Raw genomic sequence first — 20,074 nt, 5'->3', positions numbered from 1 at the left:
AATGTTATGTCAGTATGATGGCAAGCACTAGTTATGTCTAATAATGGCCCATCTCCAGAACAGTTTATTTGTTGAATTCTCAAGGATATTTTGAATTCTGTATTCAGCATGAGGAGATATGTCATCTGTTACTTTGTGAAAGAGTCGAAGTTTCTGATGTACTTATTCAAGCCACAAAGTCATGTCTTACTATTTGGTAGGTGCTAAATTCTTGCAAGTTACAGGGATGTTTTATATGGTTTCTACTGTTTACTTGCATAATCTACATTGATGAACAAGCCTGAATTCCTTAAGAATAACACGTGTAATTTCTGGTTCTTCTGATGTAGTGCTGAATGGCCATGAGGATGAAATAAGATAATATTTGTAAAGTGCTTTGCAAACTTTAAAATACCATATACATGATAGCTATTGTTATTGTTAGTATCACTATAAATGAACACACACAACTTACCCATTTGTTTGATATTGCTTTATTAACATAGTATTGCTTTAGTTAATATAGGTGTCCTCCATGGGAAAGTACCTTTTGGTTCTGCTCTTGCATTTAGACTCTATCTCTATGTAAACTACTTTAGTTATATTCAACAAACACAGTGGCATGTGCCTTTTGTCATTCTTTTATATCATGGGTGAAGTCATGTCTATTTGTATCAAAATAATTTCTGAAAGTTTTAACTTGTTTTTCATTGTTACTATCTTCTTCTTATTTTAAAATAGGCTTCAGAAAGAAACGGTTCAAGGATAAGATGCTATCATGCTATTGTTCTTGTATAGTTAATATTTTGTGAATTATTGTGCAGGTGGATACAATGACTGATTTTTGTAATTTAATAAGAGGTTTGGGATATATAAGCTCATCATTTATAGGCTCTTTGAAAGCATATTCAGGACAACTGACTCCTGAAACAAACAAGATGACATATGATATGTACCTTGTCCTTTTCCTCTTTGGTGTCATTTTCTTCTGGTAGTTCTCTATATTTTGAAAACTTTTCATTCTGTATTTTTTTGGAGGTGATGAATATGTGGTATGATAACATTTTTCTATTAAAATGTTATCCCATGGGGCAGCTAGGTGGCCCGGTGGATAAAGTATCAGCCCTGGATTCAGGAAGACCTGAGTTCAAATTCGGCCTCAGATACTTGACACTTGCTAGCTGTGTGACCCTGGGCAAGTCACTTAACCACCAATTGCCCCGCAAAATAAACAAATAAATAAATAAATTTAAAATGTTATCCCTGAAATTTTATGTCAGTGTTATGACCAGGTAGTTGTAGACAACCGTTCTATCTGTAATAATATTCTGGCTCTAGTATAGGTTATTGTTGAATTCATAAAGATAGTTCGGGTTTAGGGGTTTTATTATAGGGATTTGTCATCTCTTAGTTTAGAAAGGACAGAGAGCTCTCTTGTATAATTTGAGTGACTGGTTGTGCCTTTCTTGGTATTGCCAAATTTTTGCAACCTTCAGCAATTATTGCATGGTTCCTACCAGTTGATTGCATAATCTGCATTGAAAGATCAATCCACTCTCCTTAAGAATTATCTTTCTGGAATTTCAGGTGATACTGACCTGATCCTGAATCACTATCATCATAACCTCCCTATAAACAAATAAGGATGACTTGTACTTTTTTATGCTTCTTTGTCAATATATTATTGGTTGAGCTCATGTGGATGTCACCCATGGAGTGTCTTTTGATTGTATTCTTGGATCTTAGCCATTTCATAGCCTCCATCCAGAGATAAAACAACTGTGCTTACATTCAACAACTCCAGTGGTGGATACCTGCTGTCAGCCTTTACTATTGCTTTGTGAACTGAGGTTAGCTTGTTCCAAAAGTATTTCTGTACGTTTTAAACCTATTTATGATATTCTTTGAGGATGTCCATGCATCCTCTTCCTCCTATTTTGTGGAGGAAGTAGTAATCTTTTATCTGCCTTTGGGTAATGAGCTTTGAACTTCATTAACATTGTACCGATTTTTGTTTGTTTTTGTTTTAAATCTATTGCTGAAAATATACATCAAGACTGTTATTTTATAGGTATTAATTGCTCTAATTGTGTTCATCCCATTAAACTTTAAGATGCCACTCATCTCTTACATCCCTCATCTTTTTCCTTGGTAGCTTCATACTTGTGCTTTGCAGGGAAAAAACCAAAAGTATTTGTAAGGGGGACAGCTAGATGGGGCAGTGGATAAAGCACCAACCCTGGATTCAGGAGGATCTGAGTTCAAATCTGGCCTCAGACACTTGACACTTACTAGCTGTGTAACCCTGGACAAGTCATTTAACCCTAATTGCCCTGCAAAAAAAAAAAAAAAAGTATTTGGGGCAGCTAGGTGGCACAGTGGATAGAGCACTGGCCCTGGAGTCAGGAGTACCTGAGTTCAAATCCGGCCTCAGACACTTAACACTTACTAGCTGTGTGACCCTGGGCAAGTCATTTTACCCCAATTGCCTCACTTAAAAAAAAAAGTATTTGTAAGTATTGCCTTCACTCATTGGTTCTGTTTGATACTAGGATTGAACCTCAAAGCCTTTTATCTTTCTTCTTCCTTGGAGCGTATTTTACACATGCCAAAATGACATTTTTATATCATTGGAGAAAGTTTCCATGAGGCTAAGTAAGAGCTTAATGTGCTTTATATGAGAGACACTTATATTGCCAATATTGTCATCATCCATGTATATATCAAGTGATTGATAAGCTGTTTGGAGAGATATGAAGCACTTAAGAGATATGAGCCCCTCTGCATTTGAAAAGGAATCAAATAGTTTTTTTCAGGAGTGAAGATAGTAGACTTAAGGTCAGAAATAGGCTTAAACTACGTCCCCAGATGTTACTTTTACATCAATTGTTCCTGACATTATTGTGGTGGTGGCATCTTTTAAAAAGAGAAGTTTTCTTTATGCATAGATATACTAGTATTCTGTGCTCAGATTTCTTTATGTATTTGCACTATGTAATTAAACTAGGAGTGCAGAATGGAATCAAAGACTTTCCAATAATCATTAAAGGCCCTACAAATGATATGGTGTCTTCAAATACCTTGCTCAATAATCACCAAATCAAGAACAAGTTTCTCTTTATACCCCTGAGACTTTCTTTTTTTTTGGTGGGGCAATGGGGGTTAAGTGACTTGCCCAAGGTCACACAGCTAGTGAGTGTCAAGTGTCTGAGGCCGGATTTGAACTCAGGTACTCCTGCATCCAGGGCCGGTGCTCTATCCACTGCGCCACCTAGCTGCCCCCTACCCCTGAGACTTTTTGGTAGGCTGTTTTGGCTTCTCAGTCAAATATTGTGGGTGAAGGAGGTAGTAAATGTTAATAGATTATTAAAATTATATAAATTGTAAATTCTTTATATAAAGTATATAAATATAATTGCATTATATTTTAAAGGGCCACTGGTGTTCCTATCTTTTGGTAATTAATATGTGATACATTTCAAAAAGAAAATATGGGTTCAGGTTGCATGATAAAGAAGCTGGTAAAGTTCTTTGCTAATACCGCGAAACATTTGAGCCAATCAAGTTGGAGTTCATCTGAATCTACCTTTCTCTCCCATTTTGCAAAACAGAAATTTTCTACATTTTTCTTCTTCAGGAGTTCTCTATATCCTTTAGTTTCTCTGTTTCTCAAGCATCTCTATAGCATAATTTTTGATTGATAGTGATTTACTTGGTTCTTCTTAGTGATTCAACATCTTTTATAGCCTTAACTATATGGCTTTCTGTAAATTGTTGATTAAAAGCACCAAGAATTTCTTATATAATTTTGTTTTCCAGATTCTATTCTGTATGTTTCCCTTTTTGCTGCTTTTAACTTGGTGATATGGTGCTGAAGTTTTTGACTTCATGTAGATGGTGTTATAATTTTCTAATATCTTGCCATTGGCCCTCAATAGTTATCTCAATTTACTTCTTTCAAAGTGATAAATATCTGCCCTTAAGTATATTCCTAGATAGTGTCACCTATCTTTATATTGTCCTCACCTTAGTAATGGTCACAGAATATTGCTATGTATTGGGTCTTGAAATATTTTTCTACTATCTGTCAAATATTGTGGGTGAATTTATTTATTCATGAGGTAGCTCAGTGGTGCAGTAGATTGAGTGCTGGATCTGGAGTCAGGAAGACCTGAATTCATATATAGCCTCAGATGCTTACTAGCTATGTGATGCTAGATAAGTCATTTAACCTCCCTCTGCTTCAGTTTCCTCAACTGAAAAATAGGGATAATAGTACTATCTACTTCTCAGAATTGTTGTGAAGATAAAATGAGATCTTTTTTGTTTTGTTTTGTCTTGTTTTGCAGGGTAATGAGGGTTAAGTGACTTGCCCAGGGTCACACAGCTAGTAAGTGTCAAGTGTCTAAGGCTGGATTTGAACTCAGGTCCTTCTGAATCCAGGACTGGTGCTTTATCCACTGTGCCACCTGGCTGCCCCATGAGATTATTTTTATAAGGCACTATGTACCTAGCACAGTGTAGGCACTTCCTTTCCTTTCTTCATTTCATGACGTAATTGCAGACACCAGCATTTTTTTAAAAGCCTCTTCTTGTATAGTTGTTTGATAAATTTAATTCATGACCTGAAACTCAAAAAAGTTCTTTTTCAGATTCCATTCTTTCAAGAAATCAGTATTTTTTTTTTGCCATCAATTTCATTATTAGGTGGTACTTCTGGAGTTTGTATTGAATACATTTTCAATGAGTTCAGGTCCTTTAGTTTTTCCTTCTTTAGATTTAAGTAACTCCTCAATTTTCACTCTTATTTCATCCAATCTGGATTTAGCAATGAAGTTATTTCTTCTGGTTGTCTTGTATTGATTTGGTTTTGCTTTTTTGTTTTGTTTTGTTTTTTGTCTTGTATTGATTTGTGATACATTATTTTGTAACTTGGAGCTAAGGCTATAACTGATAAAAGCAACATGAATTCCTTGCCTAGAACTTATAATATGTTTCTGATTTTGTTAAGATCCAGTACATGAGCATAACAAAGTCATCAATATCTTCGGTCTAGTTCATGTACATTTGTGGTTTGGACACTTTAATAACCAACAGTCAGCAACAAACCATTTCTAGTAAGTAGATGGTGTACTGATATTTCTGATTTTTTCCAGTGTATCTCACCTTCTTGTTAATATCAGAATACAAAAGGGCACCTATTTTGTTGTCCTTTATGTCAGGCTATTTTATGGTTCCAAGTAGGATCATCCTACAACCCTATACTACCCTGTCTGTTTCTAAATTTTTTTTCTTGGATAATAATAATAATAATAGCCAGTGTTATTTATGTATTACTTCAAGTTTTGCAAAGCATTTTAATTAATAACAAAATTGCTAATATGTATTAGCACTGTAGAGTTTCCAAAATATTTTACATATATTATCTTACTTGATCCTCACAACATTCCTGGGAGGTAGGTGCCATTATTATTCTTAAAGAAGGAAAACTGAGGCTCAGAAAATTTCTCAGAGGTACATAACTAGTATTTGAGATAGAATTTTTAGCTAAACATCCTTGACTCTGTCTATCATCCCTTGTTGCCATTCCAACTTTTTCATCATCTCACTGACATGGCTTTAGTACTTGTGGAATAATCATATAGAATATCTGGTCCCTAATTAACCATGCCAGCAAGAACAGTACTAAAACTTGAGAATAACCTGAAAGATTTTGAATTCACTATCTCTAGATACACAAACCACTTTTTGCCAACATTTACCAAAAAGGCATTTCAATAGTCATTACTGCAGCTACATTTTTTAAATGCTTATTTTTACTGAGTTTAATTTAGATCTCAATTTGCATTATAGAATGTGTAATTTTTTCCCCCAGTGAGAAGCTTAGTCTTAAACATAGATATAACTTATTTAGAAGAAAAGTTCCTCTAACTGTGCTGCATTGCAGTGTCAGCACTAGATCTGACAGATCTCTCAGTCTAGGTATGACACAAACCTTCTGTCCACTTTCATTCGTAGCTGTGGTCTGAATTTAGCAGGTGCAAAATGTGTTGCATGAACTTTGAAGGATATTTTCACAACTGATCTTTTTCATAAAGACTATTCTTAGACTATCAAACATTATCACTATTACTAAAATGTGTCCATTGTATATCCACAATATATTAGGCAATATATGGAAAATGAAATGGTATATAGGCCTTCATTTTGGGGTATTTGAAATTAAATCCAATGCATAGATGGTAAAGAGCATTCATAATTCATAAAAGCACATATTTAGAGCTGGAAGGGACCTTAAATGCCATTGAGTTTAACCCCTTCATTTTATAGATGAGGAAACTGAAGCTGAGAGAAGGTAGGTGACTTGCCCAGGGTCATAGATCTAGGAAGTATATGAGTTTGGATTTGAACTCAGATCTTCCTGTCTCCAAGAACACCATTTTAGCCACTCTGCTTCCTTGTTTCCAAATTTTAGCACATTTAAAAATTTTATAATATTAAGTCATTTAATACATTGGAATAAAAGATCCCTACCCTACCCTAACATTTTAATTGTCCTTGTGAGTACTTTACAATTCAGAAGTTCTCAGCTACTTATTTAGGGCATTGAATTATACCTGAGAAATACTCTAAATCTGTAATAAGAGAAATTCAAATCAAAATAACTCTGAAGTATCACCACATACAAATTGGTAAAGATGGCATAAAATAAGTATTGTTAGTGTTGGAGGAGATGTAGAAATATAAGAACACTAATGCTTTGTTGGTGGATCTGTGAATTATTACAGTCATTCTGGAAAGCAATTTGGAATTATGCAAATAAAGTGGCTAAAATGTTGATAGCCTTTACACTACTAGACAAATACTCCAAGAAGTCATTGACAGAAAGAAGGTTTCCATATACAACAAAATATAGCAGCATTTTTGTAGCAGCAAAGAACTCCCAACAAAGTAGATGCCCATCCCCTGGAGAATAGCTAAACAAATTATGGTATAAGAAAGTACTTACTTTGCTGTAAGTATCAATGAACATGACAATTACAGAGAAGTATGGAAAGACTTGCATGAACTGATGCAAAGTGAAATAACCAGAACCAAGAAAAAAACATATACAATGACTACAGCAATGTAAATAGAAAGAATAACAATCACAAAACAACCAAAAATGAAGGCAGCCAAGTTACAAAGAATAAGCATTGGTCTAAATAAAAAATATACAAAGATAGCTCTTTCCATTCTTTTGCAGAAATTGGGTTCATAATTATGTAACATTGTATATAAATTCTAATTTTCAATGCATTGATCAGTTTGATTATTTGTGCTATTCTTCTCTCCCCCCTTTATTGTTTGTTATAAGGAATAGCTCTCTGGGGAAATCCAGGTGATTAAAAAAACCCAAAAGATATAAATGAAATAATTTTTTTCAAAAAGAAAAAAAATGAAACAAGTATTGCACTCAAGCAGCTCATACCTACTGCTTTGGGGTAGGATAGGGGTAGGGAGGGATAGTATATGCATAGATAAATAAATGCAAAATATATAAAATAAATGATGAAATTTTCTGTGGGGAAAATAAGAATTCAAGACAACATGACATGAGTCCCCTCCAGAGGAGATTCCTAATTTAGGGCATTTGTATCTCTCTGCTATAAAATATCTACTTTAAGTGTTGTCCATAGAACTATCTCTTTCTGGTATAAGAAATCCACCTTCTCTCCTACTCATAGCTAAACTGTCTCTATAAAAATATGTACTTTTTTTCTTTTTTGTTTTGGGCAGGGCAATGAGGGTTAAGTGACTTGCCCAGGGTCACACAGCTAGTAAGTATCAAGTATCTGAGGCTGGATTTGAATTCAGGTCCTGAATCCAGGGCTGGTGCTTTATCCACTGCACCACCTAGCTGCCCCCTGTACTTTTTGTCTTTAAGGCCTCTATATTTCTGACCAACTCTTCCCACTCAGAATGGGAAGTCTAAATCACTTCCCAGGTATTGTTTTCTACTATTAATATATCTGGTATTTTAAAAATATATTTTTTGTTGATATCTTTTGGTTTTTTGTATCATCATTGTTATGCCAAATATCTTTTCCCCTCTATCCCAGAGAACCACCCCATGTAACAAATATTATTTTATAGAGGAAAAATATCAGTACAATTGATCAATACATTGAAGAAGTCTGAAAATAAATGCAATGTGTAACACCTATAGACCTTCTACCTACATGAAGGTATGGGTTGGGATATCCTCTCATATCTCTTCATTTGAGTCCCATTTGATATTTATAATTTTATTTCATTTACTTTTGACTTTTTTTGGTGTGTAGTTCTTTCTACTTACATTGTTGTAGTACTATGTGTATTGTTTTCTTGGCTCTGTTTACTTCATTCTGCATCACTTCATATGGGTCTTGTCATGCTTCTTGGTATTCATCATATACATCCTTTCTTGTACTGCAGTAATATCCCAATCTATTAATTTATCACAATTTGTTTAGCCATTCCCCAATCAATGGGGATCTCTTTTGTTTCTAATTCTTAGCTATCACAAAAGGTGCTGCTATAAATATTTAGGAGTTGGAGATATCTTATTTATGGATTCTTTGGGGGTATTGTGATGAAATAATGGGATTTAGCAGATACTCAAAGACCCAGCAGGCTCATGGAGGAGGACTTGAGGAAGAACCCAACAAGGCTGGAACTCTAGGCTAAGTAGGACTTCTTTTTCTTAACTTTATGAACTCCTTGTAAATATCTGTATGCTTTAATAAATGTTTAATGCCCAAAGACTGGTACTGAAGCTTCTAATTTAAGGTGATCACACAATATAGATTTTAAACATCACAGTTTGGCAACCACGAAGGGATCTTAAGGACCCTCCCACCCTCCCTAGTTTGGCCGCGAGCTGGCTAATTTGGTGGACTTTCACTTGCCTCCCCTCACTGACATTCTCTCATTTGCCTAATCTCCCTTGCTTTAAGCCTCTAAAAGCCTTACTTCAGGAGGAAAAGCCAGTCCATTTTAAAGGGCAACATATGTGAATATTTTTTTCCCTGATGCTTTTACTGAGAAAAGACTTCCAAAGACTTAATTGTTGTTTTTTTTTTTACTATTTTATCAAGGAACACCTGTTCCTAGAAGAAACAAAGGGGGGGAATATGATGAAATAATGGGATTTAGCAGATACTCAAAGACCCAGTAGGCTCATGGAGGAGGACTTGAGGAAGAACCCAACTAGGCTGGAACTCTAGGCTAGGTAGGACTTCTTTTTCTTAACTTTCTGAACTCCTTGTAAATATCTGTATGCTTTAATAAATGTTTGATGCTCAAAGACTGGTGTTGAAGCTTCTAATTTAAGGCAATCACACAATATAGATTTTAAACATCACAGTTTAAACCCAATAGTAGAGTCTCTGGTTCAAAGGATATGGATATTTTTGTCACTTTGCATAATTCCAAATTGTTTTCCAAAATGGTTTAACTTTTTCATAGCTCCACCAACACTTAATTAATGTGTCTGTCAAGTCATAAATCCTCCAGAATTGACTATTGCTATTTTTTGGGGTCATTTTTCCAATTTGCAAGATGAGAATAAAACTTCAGGGTTGTTTTTGATTTGGGGTTTTATTATTGTTAATGATTTGGAGCATTCTTTCATGTGGCTGTGAATACTTTGCAATTCCTCATGTTTGTTCATATGCATCACTTGGGGGATGGCTTTTAGTCACACACACACACACACACACAATACTAAATTCTTATCTGAGAAATTTGATAGATTTTTTTGCCCAGTTGACAACTTTCATTCTTATCCTAGGTGCATTAACTTTGTGAAGGAACTTTTTAGTTTCAAGTAATCAAAATTACTTTTTTATCTTTTACAATTACCTCAATCTCTTGAATGGTTAAGAATGCATCTCCTACCCACATTTCTGCCAAACTGCTTTTCAGTTTTTCCAGCAGTTTTAAAAAAATCAAATAAGGAAATTTTTCCTAGGTAATTTATGTTTTCTACTTTATAAGACACTGGATTATTGAATTCTGCTGGTTCCGATTCTCCCTCATCTAGTCTGTTCCATTGATTTATCTCTTGATTTTTAAGAACAAATATTAAATAGTTTTACTGACTACCAATTTATAATATAATATGAGGTCTATAAGTGCTATTCCCCACTTTTCCCTACTTCTTTCCATTGTTTCCTTTGATATTCTAGATTTTTTATGTTTTCAATAGAATTTTGCTATTATTTTATAAATTTCTTTAAAGTATACCTTTGATAATTTGCATAAAATATAAATCAATTTTTGTAATATTGTTATTTTTATTATTTTGGCATGCCTGAGTCATGAGCACTGAATATTCCTCCAAGTATGTTGGTTGTTCTTTATTTAAGGAGTACATCATAATTGAATCTACATAGGTTTTCAGATATGTCTTGAATTTTATAGTTTTTCCTTAAAATTTTTAGCGATTATGCATTTTTATAGTTATTTGGGATAGTATTCCTCTTTCTATTGTTGCTTCTTATGTTTTGTTATTATTATATAAACATGCTGTTGAATTTTGAGGAATTATTTTGTAGTCTGCAACTTTGCTGAGAATATTAACTGTCTCAATTAGTAACTGCTGACTTCCTAGGATTTTTCAAGTAAACCATCATGTCATCAGCAAATAAGAATAATTTTACCTATTTTTATCTATATTTATGCCTTTAATTTCTCTTATTTTACTGCTGTTGCTAGCATTTTCAGAACAATATTAAATATGAGTGGGAAGAATGGGTATCCTTATATCACTCCCATATTCACTGAAAAAGTTCCTACTATATCCCCATTGCATATGATATTTGTTTTGGGTTTTAGATAGAAGCTCTCTGTAATATTTTTTTAAAAATCCCTCCATGCCTATGCTTTGTAGGGTTTTTAGCATATGAGGGTGTTGTACTTTATCAAAAGTTTTTTTTATATCTTTTGTCATGATTATGTGGTTTTGGATGTTTTGGGGTTTAATATAGCTAATTATATTGCCAATTTTCCTAATGTTGAACCATTCTTGTATACCTGGCATAAATCTCACTTGGTCATAATAAATCATTTATTGGATAAATCACTATAGTCTGTTTGATAGGATTTTGTTGAAAATTTTTCATTCAATGTCCTTTAGTGATATTAGTCAATAGTTTTCTTTCTGTGTTTAATCTTTCCCTGGTTTAAATATTAGGACTGTTGTTGTTCTGTTGTTCATCCTTTGTTCTTGAAGAAGACCAATGACATCACAAGGGTGATGTCTTAACTTGAGAATTGGATTTAAGTGAGGTAGAACTGTGTAAAATCATCCGCTTCACTATCGCCTCCAAAGTCATCACAGTCCAGTGGAAAGACATAGGTCAAGATGAGTGGTGATGGCCCAGGATACAGTGGGAGACCTTGGCCTTTTTTTTTTTTTTGCAGGGCAGTGAGGGTTAAGTGACTTTCCCAGGGTCACACAGCTAGTAAGTGTCAAGTGTCTGAGGCTGGATTTGAACTCAGGTGTTCCTGAATCCAGGGCCTCCCCCCGACCTTGGCCTTTTTAAGCTAGGGTCTTTCCCAGGTCTCAGTTTGTCTGAGGCAATGACCATTCAGTGATTAAAAGCTAGGTAAGAATTGAGACAAAAGATGACCTAGTTTGCCATCACAAAAGAATCAGTTTGGGAGAGGAAAACCCTCATAGTTTATGGCCAGAACAGGAAAAAAAATTGCCATTTACACTCACTCTGAGCCACCAAAACCCAAATAATGAGCAAGAAAGGCTTGAGTTGGACCCTATTATTGGCCAATCAATGAAAGCCAGAGTGATTTGAGCATGAAGGCATAGTCAGGTAACTCCATTTGAATCACAATGTGCTTTTTCAAAGTCTGTTTTCCTGAGCCATATTTCAAGAAATTATAAGTGAAAACTACATGAAACTAAATAGTTAATTGTTTCAACTTTGGTGGGAGGGAAGATGAAATAAGGTGAGAAAAAATCTAGCCGCCAAATCCCAGAATTCCTTGCAAAGTATAAGTGATCAAATATTATATACCTTTGGACAGAACACCCATATGTAGGAGTATGACTCCCCACAAAGACAGGAGGAGAGAAGAAGAAAGGGAAGGAGAAGGAGGAGGAGGAGGAAGAGAAGGAGAAGAAAGAGAAAGAGGAGGAAAATGAGAAGAGTAAATGGAGGAGGAGAAGGAGATGGAAGAGGAGGAGTAGGAAAAGAAGAAAGAAAGAAAAGAAAGAAGGAGGAGAGGGGCAGCTAGGTGGAGCAGTGGATAGATCACCAGCCTTGGATTCAGGAGGACCTGAGCTCAAATCCAGCCTCAGACCCTTGACACTTACTAGCTGTGTGACCCTGGGCAAGTCACTTAACCCCAATTGCCACACCAAAAAAAAAAGAAAGAAAGAAAGAAAGAAAGGAGGAGGAGGAGGAGAAGAACAAGAAGAACAAGAACAAGAACAAGAAATAGTAGCATTGTTCAACTCATGCTAGTCAGTTGGTTCCCCAGGAGGCAGTTACTATTACTCACAGATTGTTGTTCATCCTCCATTCTTTTTTTTTTTTTAAGTTTAGGCATTTTGTTTTATGCATTTAAAAAGTTATGGGGGGGGCAGGGAGTCCATAGGTTTCACTAGACTGTCAGCAGGGTTCATGATGCAAAAAATTAAGAACCCCTGCCATAAGGATTCTCCTTTCAATATGGTCAAAGGTATAAAAAGAAAAAGCTTTTGGGGCAGCTAGGTGGTATAGTGGACAAAGCACCAGACCTGGATTCAGGAGGACCCTAGCCCAAATCCGGCTCTAGACAAATGACGCCCACCAGCTGTGTGACCCTGGGCAAGTCACTCCATCCTCATTGCCCTGTTGTAGGGAGAGCAGGGTGTAGAGATTCTGGAGGCTTCATGTGAACAACCCAATGAGCTTCACGCCCAGTGTAGTGAGGCAGTATTGCACAGCCATGATTCAGAGTTGCTAGATCTCGGATAGGGGCAACTGCAAACACGAGAACACTTTCATCCATGCTGTTGCAAGAGCCATTTTGGATGTGTGCAAACCCCTAAGAATCAAGCCCTGTTTTAGTCAGGGGTACCCTCTTCAACCTGGTTGTTCATATTCAAAACACTGGAGTTGTGGAGAGTAAAATTAAATGTGGTCACCCTATTACTATCCCAAGTTCAGGGAAAATTAGCTGGGGTTTATTATATATATGTTACTTAGAAATTAGAGGCTACTGCACCAGTTTGGGGGCATTAAGCATTTATTAAAGCATACTAAGTATTAGTAAAGATAGAGCACATGGCCCTGAAAGTTAGGAAAGCCTAGCTAGGATCTAGGGGAGAGAATCATCTGCGTCCTGCCTCCTTGAGCATTCCAAGCCAAGAGCTGTTCATCCTCCATTCTTGGAGAGGACCAGTGAAATTACAAAGATGATGTGTTGACTTTGAATGAATTGGATTAAATAAGACAGAACTTTACAAAGCCATGAGCCTCACTCTGTCCTCCAGGGTCATGGGAGTCCAGCAACAAGACAGATATCAAGATGAGTGGTGATGGCCCAACAGATTTTAGGACTATATTTCTTATAAAAGGACTCTAGTAGGGTACTTTCTTTTCTTTTCTTTTCTTTTCTTTTCTTTTCTTTTCTTTTCTTTTCTTTTCTTTTCTTTCTTTCTTTCTTTCTTTCTTTCTTTCTTTCTTTCTTTCTTTCTTTCTTTCTCTTTCTCTCTCTGTCTCTCTGTCTCTTTCTTTCTTCTTTCTTTTTTTTTGGGGGGGGAGCAGTTAGCAAGTTTAATTTGGTGAAAGCAGAGAGCAGGTAGCCAAAGAGGACATGTGGTGGGGGTTGGAAGGAAAGATGTTGGTAACCCTGACAATGTAGTTAGTTGCTTCAGAGGCAAAAGGATCATTTTCACACTGAGAAAGTTAGGGGATTCTTTGTGGAAAGGGGATTTTTGTTCTCAGCCATTCAGCACCATTTGGACTAGCTCTTCATAGGATACAACTGTTGCTATCCTCATGCCCTGCCACCAACACTTCGACTTCTTCCTCAGTCATCTTCTCACCCAGAGTGATGAGGACGTGCCGTATTTCAGCCCCCATGACTGTGCCATTCCCTTCCTTATCAAACATCCAAAGCCCCTCTGTGCAGTCTTCATATGTGCCCTGGTCCTTACTCTTTGCTATGGTCTGCATCATTGGCAGAAAGTGTTCAAAGTCCAGCACCTTAACATTCATCTCATCACTCTTGGGATTCCCTAAGACCCTGAGCACCTCAGCATTGGTGGGATTCTGGCCCAGGGTCCACATCATGTCCCCACACTGACTGTATAAGATCTTTCCATCCCCCATGTGGTCAAACAGCTGGAAGGCCTCCTTGAACTCAGCAGTCTGATCCTCCTTGAAGTCACACATCTTGGCCGTGCAGCTCAGTCTCTGCTGCTGCTGCTGCTGTATGTAATGGCTCCATCTGCTTTCTTTTTTTTTATAGTAATCTTTTTTTTTTCTTTTTAAAAAAATAACAAATATCTTTATTTAAAATTTTGAGTTCCAAATTTTATCCCTCCTTCCATCCTTCCCTTTCCCCCTCCCTGAGGCAGTAACAAATCAGATACAGGTTATACATGTGCAATTATGTAAAACATTATAATATTAATCTTTTTGTATAAGAAAACTTGAATAAAAGAAAGTGAAAAATAGTATGCTTCAGTCTGTGTTCAATCAATATCAATTCTTTCTTTGGAGGTGGATAGTATGCTTCATCATTAGTGCTTTGGGATTGTCTTGGATCATTGTATTGCTGAGAATAGTTGTCATTCATGGTTCTTTATCAAACAATATTACTGTCACTGTGCACAGCATTCTCTTGGTTCAGCTCACTTCACTATATATCAGTTCATACAAGTCTTTGCAGGCCTTTCTGAAATCATCCTGCTTGTCATTTCTTATAGCACAAGAATATTCCATCACCATTGTATACCACAGCTTGTTTAGCCATTCCCCAACTGATGGGCATTCCTTTGATGTCTAATTCTTAGCCACCAAAATATATTTTGTACAAATAGGTCTTTTTCTCTTTTTTGGGATGTCTTTGGGATATAAACCTAGCAGTGGTGCTGCTGCATCAAAGGGTATGCACAGTTCTATAGCCCTTTGGGCATAGTTCCAATTGCTTTCTATAATGGTTGGATCTTTCCACAACTCCAACAGTAGATTAGCATCCTAGTTTTCAGTAGGAGTTTTCTTTCTCAATTTTTGGGAATAATTATGAGGATGAATTCTTCAAAGAATTCTTAAAATCCCAATAGTTCTTTTATAGCTAAATACATTTCTGGTTTTTGAGATAGGATTTTAAAGATCTTTATATGGTCTTCTGAAAATATTTTATATTTTTTAAAGTATTCCTCTATTTCTTTTGTGTTCTCAGTTTTGTTAGCATAAAACTGGAGATAAGAAATTCTAATTATTCTTTTTATTTCCTCTGGATTTCCTGTAATTTCATTTGGCTAATTTGTTCTTTTTATTGATTTGATTTCCTTCTTTTTAATCAGATTAGCTAATGGTTTATTATTTTTTGTCTTTTTAAAGAACATTTAGTTTTATTTATCATTTCCATGTTTTTCCTATTTCAAATTTATCTATTTCCCCTCTAATTTTTAATATCTCCTCTTTGTTCTGATTTTAGGTTTTTCATTTGTAGATTTTCTACTTTTTAAAATAAATGTTCAGTTTATTAATATTTTATTTTTGTATTTTGACAATGCAATTTTTTCCACCAAAGGAATACTTTAGCTGCATCCCAGAAGTTTTAATATTTTGTTACATCGTTATAATTTTATTTTACATGGTTGTTCATTGTTTTTGTGATTTGTTCTCATTATTTAGGATTTCCACATTGTCTCTATTGGGGCTGTAGCTATTGTTTGTGGTCCCTGAACTAATTAATATTTTTATTGCATTATGATCTGTAAAAGATTATTAACTATTTCTGCCCTTTCACATTTGTTTACAATATCTCTGTGCCCTAGTATGTGGTCTGTTTTTCTAAAAGTTCCATGTGGTACAGAGAAATATGCATATTCTTTTGCTGTTCCACTTAGAATATGCCCTGAATTTTTATACTCTAGTTTCTCCGGCAATTAGTTTAGTTTCATATGTTTCCTTCTAGAAAAATTTTCCTTTTGGGATAGTTTTCTTTTATTATTTTTTTGGCATTTTGAATAACATTTTTTCCTTCCAATTACAAGTAAAAACCATTTTTGACATTAATTTAAAAAATTTTTTTATTCCAAACTCTCTCCTTCCCTTCCTACCCTTCCCCCTCCCTGAGAAAGTAAGCAAGATATATGTAATATGTGTGATCATGCAAAGCATATTTCCATATTAGTCATGTTGTGAAAGAAAACAGATAAAAAGAAAAGAAAAGAAATCACAAAAAATAAAGAAATTTAAAAAGTCTGCTTTGATCTGCATTCGGACTCCATCAGTTCCTTCTCTGGAGGTAGATAGCATTTTTCATCAATGAGTCCTTTGGACTTCTCTTGGATCACTGTATTGCTGAGAATAACAAAGTCATTCACAATTAATTATTGTACAATATTGCTGTTACTGTGTACAATGTTTTCCTGGTTCTGTTCACTTTGCATTAGTTCATATGTCTTTCTAAGTTTTTTTAAAATTATCCTGCTTATTATTTCTTTTAGCACAATACTTTTGGAGGGGGGGCAGGGCAATTGGGGTTAAGTGACTTGCCCAGGGTCACACAGCTAGTAAGTGTTAAGTGTCTGAGGCCAGATTTGAACTCAGGTTCTCCTGAATCCAGGGCTGGTGCTCTATCCACTGCACGACCTAGCTGCCCCTAGCACAATACTTTTGCAATTTTATATCACAACTTGTTCAGCCATTACCTTATTGATGGGAATCCCCTCAATTTCCAGTTCTATGCCACCATGAAAAGAGTTGCTAGAAATATTTTTGTACAAATAGGTCTTTCCCCTCACCCTTTTTAAATCTCTTTGGTATATAAACCTAGTAGAGGCATTGCTGGATCAAAGGCTATGCACAGTATTACAGTCCTCTGGGCATAGTCCCAAACTGCCCTCCAGAATTGTTGTATTGGTTTACAACTCCACCAGCAGTGTATTACTGTCCCAATTTCCCCATGTCCCCTCCAACATTTATTATTTTCCTTTTCTGTCATGTTAGCCAATCTGATAGGTGTGAAGTGATACCTCTCAGAGTTGTTTTCATTTGCATTACTCTAATCAATGGTGATTTAGAGACTCTTTTCTTATGTTATAGATAGCTTTGATTTCTTCATCTGAAAATTTCCTGTTCATATCCTTTGATCATTTATCAATTGGGGAATAACTTTTATTCTTATAAATCTGATTCAGTTCTCTATATATTTGAGAAATGAGACCTTTATCAGACATATTTGCTGGAACAAAGTTTCCCCCAGTTTTCTGCTTTCCTTCTAATCTTGGCAGCATTGGTTTTGTTTGTGTGAAACCTTTTAAATTTCATTTAATCAAAATGATCCCTTTTGCATCTTTTAATGCTCTTTATCTTGTCTCATATTATTTTTTACATTATTGTGTTCAGGATTTGTTTTAACTTATTCTCTTCTGGGATCCTTATGGCACATAAGTTGTCTCCATGAATTCTGTCTTTGAGATCAATGTTTTGCTTATAGAGAGATCATGTATTTTCTTTTTTTTTCATGTATTTTCTTAATAGTATTATATTTTGCTTCTCTGCTTCCAGATTTTCCTTCATTTCTGAATTTTTTAAAATTTAAAACTTTTAGCAAACATTTGTTTAGTGCCTAGTATGTGCCAGGAATTATGCTAAGCTCTTTACAAATATTACCGCCATTTATCCTTATGATAACTCTGATAGGTAGGTGCTAGCATTATCTTTATTGTATAGATAAAAAAACTGAGGCTGAGAGATTGAATAACTTGCCCAGTATCGCAAAGCTAGCAACTGTCTAAGGTCAAGTTCGAATTCAGGTCTTCCTGACTCTAACTTCATGAGTCTATCCACAGAGTCCCCTAGGAGCTTCTGTCTGCCCTATTTGGCATATTTATATGTAGAACCAATTGTTCTTTCTTCTGTTTCTTTGGAGACACTTATTCCTATGGATTCAAGTTTTTTTATTCTATCAATTATTATTGTTGCGAAGGCCATAAATTCTACTTTCACAATTCTTATTTCTCTCTTGGATCATTTAGGAATATCCTTTTCTGGTTCCTTATTCTCCTGGAAACCCACAAGTTCCTCTTCCTCTTCAGATGTAGATTCAATTTCCTTTATCTTACCATATGCATTCAGGGATGTTTGGACTCCTTTAGATGTCTTGGAGGTCACCTTTCTTTCTGTTATTAATATTTTCCATGTTGATTTATCATCTTGGGATCAAAGTTTTTAACTGAATTTCCTTCCTCTTAGATCTTTGGTAATTGTGATATTTTTTTATTCCTTATATTCTCCTATGATTTTGATGATTGATTCCCTAGGGCTGGACCTCAAAATAGTCTCAGATTCTTCCTATGTTAGGGAATTCACTTTTAATTGTCTGCAGTCTATGCCTCAGGTAATTTCTGGGGCAACAGAACTTGCCCAGTTGCATACCAATCCTTTCCCCTTCAGGCATGGGGCAGACCTATAGTCACATTGGCACTTCATTGCAATCTCCTCTGTTCTGTAGTTCTCTGAGCACCGCAGTAGTACAGTGTGCTCCTGCCCCAGGCAGAGCACTCTTCTGCTTTTCTAGAATACCACCCTCTCCACATAGGTGTGGCAAATTTGAGTTCTGTTGTTTGTTGGCTATTATGAAATTGTGGGGCAGAATGGTGGGACAAGGGCTAGAAAAGGGTGTGCTGATAGAGACCACAGCAGTAACAAGGAAATTGCTTGAATATATCCCAAAGCACAAGTCATTGGACAATATTATGTTGCCCTACCACAGTATGGGGGATGTGGGAGGGGATGAGCACATTAGGGATTAGGCTTCTCTACTATTCATCAGAAAAAGGAAAATGATGAATGTTGGTGAGGCTGTAGGAAAATAGATACATTGATATAATGTTGGTAAGGTTGTGAATTAGAATATCCATTCTGTAAAACATTTTGGAATTATGCCAAAAACAGTTAACTAAATTTTACATACCCTTTCGCCAGATAGTACCACTACTAGGTCTATATCCCAAAGACAGCAAAGGAAAAGGAAAAGGTCCTATATACCAAAATATTTGTAGCAGTTCTTTTTGAAGTGGCAAAGAGCTGGAAGACAAGGAGGTACCCATCAGTTGGGAATAGCTAAAAAATTAAATCAAATGAATACAATAGAATACTGTTGTGCTATAAAAATGATGAAAGAGACATTTTCAGAGTCAGCTACTCTGCCAGTTAGCATTTATTAAGCACTTCCTATGTTCCATGCATTATGCTAAGCTTTAGGAATCCAAAGAAAGGCAAAAACAAAACCACTCCTTCTTCTCATGGAGGGTACAGTCTAATGGGAGAGACCACATGGAAACAACTATTTACAAACAAGAAACATGCAAGATAAATTTTGGGTAGTCCTAGAGAGAAGGCACTAAGATTAAGGAAGACTGGAAAAAGTTTCTTAGAGAAAGTGGAACTTTAACTGAAACTAAAAGGAAGCCAGGGAATCTAGAAGGCAACAATGAGGAGATAGAACATTCCAAGCATGGGAAACAACCAGTAAAAATGCTCAAAGTTGAAAGATGGAGTGTCTTCAAAGAACAATAAGGAAGCCACTGTCACTGGGTCACAGAGAAATCTGAGAAGACTTATATGAACTGATGCAGAGTAAAATTAGCATAACCAGGAGATCAATTTATACTATAACAACATTGTAAAGGTGAACAATTTAGAAAACTCTGAGAACTCTGATAAATATATTGATCAACCATGATTCCAATGTACCCACAATGAATAATGCTACCCATCTGCTGAAAGAGGGGAGATGGATTTAGGGTAGAAAATGAGACACACATTTTTTAATATGGCCAATGTAGGAATTTATTTTACTTGATTATGTACATTTGTAACAA

The 20,074-nt window shown here is 35.6% G+C and overlaps 1 protein-coding gene across 1 annotated transcript; it reads right to left on the bottom strand.

Annotated features, from left to right (window-relative positions):
* Window positions 1–13,982: 13,982 nt before the first annotated feature.
* LOC122726706 (myosin light polypeptide 6-like) lies at window positions 13,983–14,405 on the bottom strand. The gene has a single exon (XM_043964587.1). It carries the CDS (start codon window positions 14,403–14,405, stop codon window positions 13,983–13,985), a length of 423 nt encoding a protein of 140 aa, XP_043820522.1.
* Window positions 14,406–20,074: the final 5,669 nt, after the last annotated feature.

The sequence above is a fragment of the Dromiciops gliroides genome, chromosome 4 (assembly GCF_019393635.1).
Source record: "Dromiciops gliroides isolate mDroGli1 chromosome 4, mDroGli1.pri, whole genome shotgun sequence".
In the NCBI taxonomy this organism is placed as follows: Eukaryota; Metazoa; Chordata; class Mammalia; order Microbiotheria; family Microbiotheriidae; genus Dromiciops; species Dromiciops gliroides.
Note: the sequence above shows the minus strand (reverse complement) of the source record. Positions and strands in the feature narration are given on the sequence as shown.

Bases quoted from the DNA above. Each gene is read 5' to 3' on its own strand.
- LOC122726706 (XM_043964587.1), bottom strand. From the start codon at position 14,405: ATGTGTGACTTCAAGGAGGATCAGACTGCTGAGTTCAAGGAGGCCTTC.